Source organism: Chiloscyllium plagiosum, chromosome 32 (assembly GCF_004010195.1).
Source record: "Chiloscyllium plagiosum isolate BGI_BamShark_2017 chromosome 32, ASM401019v2, whole genome shotgun sequence".
NCBI lineage: Eukaryota > Metazoa > Chordata > Chondrichthyes > Orectolobiformes > Hemiscylliidae > Chiloscyllium > Chiloscyllium plagiosum.
Window position 1 is genome coordinate 38,089,146 of NC_057741.1, and position 6,317 is coordinate 38,095,462.

At 41.3% G+C, this 6,317-nt stretch overlaps 1 protein-coding gene across 1 annotated transcript in view; it reads left to right on the plus strand.

Moving 5' to 3' along the window:
* The window catches only part of LOC122539515 (microsomal triglyceride transfer protein), a 63,097-nt gene that overhangs the window by 42,804 nt on the left and 13,976 nt on the right, over window positions 1–6,317 (plus strand). Inside the window, exons 13-15 of the mRNA XM_043674459.1 lie at window positions 1,631–1,728; window positions 2,733–2,854; window positions 4,403–4,630. Coding sequence (XP_043530394.1) covers window positions 1,631–1,728; window positions 2,733–2,854; window positions 4,403–4,630 — 448 coding nt within the window. The remainder of the gene's footprint in view (window positions 1–1,630; window positions 1,729–2,732; window positions 2,855–4,402; window positions 4,631–6,317) is intronic.

Below are 6,317 nucleotides of genomic sequence, written 5' to 3' on the forward strand. Positions count from 1 at the left end.
AAAAACCCTTTGGATTCTCCTTAACTCTATTTGCCAAAACTATCTCATGTCCCATTTTTGCCCTTCTGATTTCCCTCTTAAGTACACTCCTACTGCCTTTATACTCTTCTAAGGATTCATTCGATCTATCTTGTCTATATCTGACATATGCTTCCTTCTTTTTCTTAACCAGACCCTCAATTTCTTTAGTCATCCAGCATTCCCTACACCTACCAGCCTTCCCTTTCACCCTAACAGGAATATACTAACTCCGGATTCTTGTTATCTCATTTCTGAAAGCTTCCCATTTTCTAGCTGTCCCCTTACCTGTGAAAATCTGCCCTCAAACAGCTTTTGAAAGTTCTTGCCTAATACTGTCAAAATTAGCCTTCCTCCAATTTAGAACTTCAGCTTTTAGATCTGGTCTATCCTTTTCCATCACTATTTTAAAACTAATAGAATTACGGTCACTGGCCCTAAAGTTCTCCCCCACTGACACCTCAGTCACTTGCCCTGCCTTATTTCTCAAGAGTAGGTCAGGTTTTGCACCTTCTCTAGTAGGTACATCCATATATTGAATCAGAAAATTTTCTTGTGCACACTTAACAAATTTCTTTCCATCTAAAACTTTAACACTATGGCAGTCCCAGTCTATGTTTGGAAAGTTAAAATCCCCTACCGAGATCTCTTTACAATTTTGTTTCTCAATTTCCCTCTGACTATTATGGGGTTTATAATACAATCCCAATAAGGTGATCATCCCTTTTTTATTTCTCAGTCCCAACCAAATAATTTCCCTGGATGTATTTCCGGGAGTATTCTCCCTCAGTACAGCTGTAATGCTATCCCTTATCAAAAACGCCACACGCCCCTCCTCTCTTGCCTCCCTTTCTGTCCTTCCTGTAGCATTTGTATCCTGGAACATTAAGCTGCCAGTCCTGTCCATCCCTGAGCCACATTTCAGTAATTGCTATGATATCACAGTCCCATGTTGCTAACCAGGCCCCGAGTTCATCTGCCTTCCCTGTTAGGCCTCTTGCATTGAAATAAATGCAGTTTAATTTATCATGCGCAGGATGAAAATCTTTAACAAAATATGTCTTTTCTCAGCAATATTTTTAACTAACAAAATGAAAATTTAAATAATGATTTACCACTTTTGACAGCTGTAAGAAACTAACACGCCAGGATGCCCTTATTGAAACATACAAGATTCTGTAGGATCGATGTGGAAAGGTTGTTTCCCCTTGTGGGAGACTCTAGGACCAGACAGCATCATCTCAGGACAAGGGGTTGGACATTTAAGATAGAGATAAGGAGGAGTTTCTTCTCTTGGAGGGGAGTGAATCTTGGAATTCTTTACCACCAAGGGATGTAGAAGTTGGGTCATTAAGTTTATTCAAGGCTGAAATAAATTTTTAATCAGGGTTGTAGGGAAAACGCAAGAAAGTGGAGTTGAGGATTATCAGATCGGCCAAGGTCTGAATGGTAGAGTAGATTCGACAGGCTGAATGGCCTACTTTGATTTCTACGTCTCATTGTCTTATGATCTATAAGTAAATTTGCTGTATATTGAAACACATTATAGCAGACCTCAACTGGCAATTGATCATGGTGCTATGTTCCTAACCATGTCTATTTTATCCCTCAGTGAAATGATATGGAAGGTTCTAAAAGATACTGTCGTCCACAACTATGACCGTTTCTCCAAGATTGGCTCCTCATCAGCCTACTCAGGATACATGAAACGTATGACAACAACAGCAACATTCATATAGCACCTTTCAAAGTAATATAACGTTGTCAGGAATGTTAGAAAAAGCTTTGTGTGCTGTTTTATTCTACTTATCTCAGGGGAGATATTACTGGCCATAGAGGGTGTGCAACAAAGGTTCCCAGGGTGGTGGGACCGCTACATGCAGACAGATTGGGCAAACTGGTTCTGTATTCTCTACAATTTCAAAGAACGTGGGGTGATTTCATTAAAAGCCACAAAATACTGAAAGGGATAGACAAGGTGGATATTGGCAAATTATTTCTTCAGGTTGGATCGTCTAGAACCAAGAGACACAATTCAAAAATAGGGATGATGGTGTGATTTAGGTCTGAACTGAGAAGAAACAATTTTATTCTAAGGATAGTGAAACTTTGGAATTCTCCCCCACTGAGGGACTTGGAGGCTCAATCTCTGAGTCTGTTAAACGTAGCAATTCATACCTTTCTGATTATCAGTAGTGTACAAGGTTATGGAGATGGGGTGAGTAAAAGGCATTGAAGCATTCAATCAGCCATGATTGCACTGGATAGCAGGACAGGCTCAGTGGGCTGAATGGCTACTTCTGTTGGATTTAGAATGGAATTAGAATCCCAACAGTGGGGAAGCAGGCCATTTGGCCCGTCAAGTCCTCACTGATCCTCAGAAGAGCATCCCACCCTGACCCACTTCCATACCCTATAACTCTGAATTTCTCATGGCTAATCCACCTAGCCTGCACATCTCTGGACAAGAAGGCCAATTCACCTAACCCGTTCCTTATGTTCATTCGAATCAGTGTTTCCTATTGGATCTATGTATTTGGGTGTTTGTGTGTACGGGAGAAGGGTTGTCATGGGAGTGTTGGGGGAGGGGGGGGTGCAGTGTGAATGCAGAAAGGCAGAAGAAACCCTGGTGCTAGATGCTTCCTGCTGAGTGGGTCATGTCTCCACCAAGCTCATTCAGGGCGAATTACCGGGGCAATCTTCCTGTTTTTCAGAGGGAACTGACTCATCATCTACCTATAGTCTGGACATTCTGTACTCGGGATCCGGCATCCTAAGAAAAAGCAACATGAACATCTTTATTTTCAGCCAGGAGACAGAGCTGCAAGCTACCCAGGTATGTTATAACTCAAAATCATCATTCTTTTATAACAAAGGCTTTAATTGGTTAAATCATTTTCTTATTGGAACAAGCAAAGTTTTGTCCAAAAAACATTTGGACTCATTTAAATACCTATTCCTGGCATAAATGCAGGAAATGCTGGAAAGCCGGTAAAACAGGGTGAAAATCAGGGTTAACGGATCCGATTTTAACCTATCAAAATGTGCCCTCTTCACAGAATTAAAATCAAGGTTCAAAGAGTTTCAAGAACCAGACTTTTTGTCAGACGTAGTTCTGGCAGAGGTGAGAGTTGCTACAGAAATGGGCATTGATTTTACATCACTGAATCTGGCTCTTTGGCCCAACTGGCCCTTGTCAGTGTTTGTACTCCTCATGAGCCTCCTCCCAACTGACTTCACCTCACTCCATTGCCCCGACCTTCTGTTTATTGCTTCCCCTTGTGTTTCTCTAACTTTCCTATAAAGCCATCAATACCATTTGCCTCAAACTGTGGCAGCTATGATAGTATAAGGGTTAATCTTTAACTGTGCAAGATGCTAATGAGCTACAGTCTACACCATCACAGGAAGTGACACAATGTCATTTGAATTTGCCCTCTCTTGCTGTCTCTTGGCATGCCTAAGTCACAGTAATATGTTTCTTAATTTAATTTAATGTTTCATTACCTGAGCAGACTCTAAATATCCTGCAGCAGCATAGCCAGATCAATGTTAGAGTGAGTTCCCCATTGTTGCCACTCTCTGGATGTAGGGGTTTCTCCTGAATTTCTGACTGGATTTAATATTGACCATCTTGTTGTAAGACCCGATGTTTTTGATCTCCCCATAATTAGAAACATCTTCTCTACACTGATCCTAATGAATTCCCTCATAGTTTTACAGACCTCCATCAGATCTCTCTGCAAGAGACCGTGGTGTAGTGGTAATGTCACTGGGCTGTAATCCAGATTCCCACACTCCCATGCAGGTTAATGTTCTGCAGTCATAGGTTCAAACCCTACTATGGCAGATGATTAAAATTTGAACTAAATTAAAAATAAAATCTGGAATTTTAAAAAAGGCCTAATGATGACCAGGAGGCCATTGTTGATTGTCTTAAAACTCCATCTGGTTCAATAATGCTCTTCAGGGAAGGAAATCTGCTGTCCTTATCTGGTCTGGGACTTCATATGACCCACAACAATGGGGTTAACTCTTAACTGCTCTCTGAGCAATAAATGCTATGCTAGCCAGTGATGCCCACACCCCAGGAATGAATGAAATGTCAACCCTCAGACTTTGTTTTATGTAAATAAGAGACACCAGCCTGTTCTATTATTTATGGTGATGATAACCTCTCTGGCTGTCATCAACCCGATATTCTTTGAAATAAAGTCATGGGATCTTTTGCGTTCACCTGTGAGGTTTAATGTCTGACCTACAGGGCTATACCTCTGTCAGTGCTTCAGTACTGCCCTGGGAATGTCAGCCTGGATAAAGGCGGGTTGCTGGTGTCTCTGCAGGAGGGCTACTTGAGATTTCATGCTATTTTTATTTTCTGCAGGTTGTGATTGAAGCCCAGGGTTTAGAGTCTCTTATAGCCGCAAAGGCCGATGAGGGCGAGGGCGACCTTGAGTCACTGGCTGGAATGTCCGCAGTACTGTTTGATGTCCAGCTTAAACCAGTTACCTTCTTCCGAGGCTACAGTGACTTAATGGCCAAGATGTTCACAGCGACGGGAGAGCCAATGAATGTGGTCAAAGGCCTTATTTTGCTTGTTGATCATGCAAAGGTACCTGCTCATCTCCATCAACCTTCACTTCTGGGTTTTTAAATAGCCATTGAGTTTAACAGTTTAGACCTTTGATTTTTATTTGTTGGTTACTTGACCTTAATTAGAATGTTCTTTTTAATTGATATTGCTCAAATGTAGAATTTTAATTTAGATTCCTTTGTTAATCCTGTGTATGATTTGCAAAAATATTAGTGGTTTAATGAAGGCATATATGTTATTATCATTTGTGATTTGGAATTTAAAATAGAGGAAAATAGATTTTGGTCAGTTTGGTGAAGGATTTTCTTTTAAAAGGTCAGAAAGTAATTTGGAACAGTGGCCTAAGTATCTCAGTTCCAAGCAGACACATGATTTCAGTTAATTCCCTGGCCACAAGCCTGTGCTGTTAATGGATGAAATGTTTATACTACTGGGTTTATGACAGGCAGACCAGGGCAATCAATTGCAATAAATAAACATATGATCTACCAAGCCAGATTTCATTCTGGGATCTACCTTGTCCGGTCTTACCATCAGCTGAAATCATAGCAATGGGATATGACCAGCATTTGTTGCTCATTCCTAATTGCCTTTAAGAAGGTGGTGAGGTATCTTCTTGAACCACTGCATCTTGTGTAAGTACTCCTATAGTTTAGATTCTACAGACTACCAAAAATCCATAAACCAGCAGACCCCCTCAGACCCATAGTCTCACTACCCGAAACACCAACTTACAGACTAGCCAAAGAACTACACGCAAGACTGAAATACCAAGCAGAAGAGTCACAGCACTCCATCCAGTCCACCCAGGAATTCCTAAAAATCATCAAAAACACCAAAATAGAGGAAGATGAAACAATGATCTCATTCGACGTAACAGCACTGTTCACCTCCATCAACATCGACCTAGCAAAGGAAACACTCGCCACACTTTTAGAAGAGACCATCACACACACACACCAACCATCATCAATCACATTACCAATGAAAACATCATGAAGCTAGTGGACCTGTGCCTCACCACCCACCCACTTCACCTTCAACAACATAATCTACAAAGAAACCAATGGCACACCCATGGGATCTCCGTGATCAGGATTCATAGCAGAAGCGGTAATGCAAAGACTAGAACAAACAGCCCTATCAACCATCAAACCAAAAATCTGGGTCCGCTAGTAGATGACACCTTGACCATCACAAAACGAAATAAGATAGAAGAGACATTTAACACCATCAACAACACCCTCATAGGCATAAAGTTCACCAAGGAGGAAGGAAACGACAACAAGCTCGCATTCCTGGACGTCACAGTCGAAAGAAAGGACAACGGAGAACTACTAACCTGCGTATACAGAAAACCGACAAACAATGACCAAATACTTAACTACACCAGCAACCATCCCAACACACACAAACGAAGCTGTATCAGAACACTATTCCAACGAGCCATCACACACTACAGCACAGACGAACTTCGGAAAACAGAGGAGAACCACCTATACAACGTATTCAAGAAGAACGGATACTCAAAAAATACAGTCTGCAGATTCCTCAAGAACAAACCACGACAAGCAGACCAAACACAGCCAGAAACCCTAACCACCTTACCATACATCAAAGAAGTTTCAGAAATGACAGCCAGACTACTAAGACCTCTTGAAATCCTAGTAGCACACAAACCCACCAACACTCAAACAAAAACTAA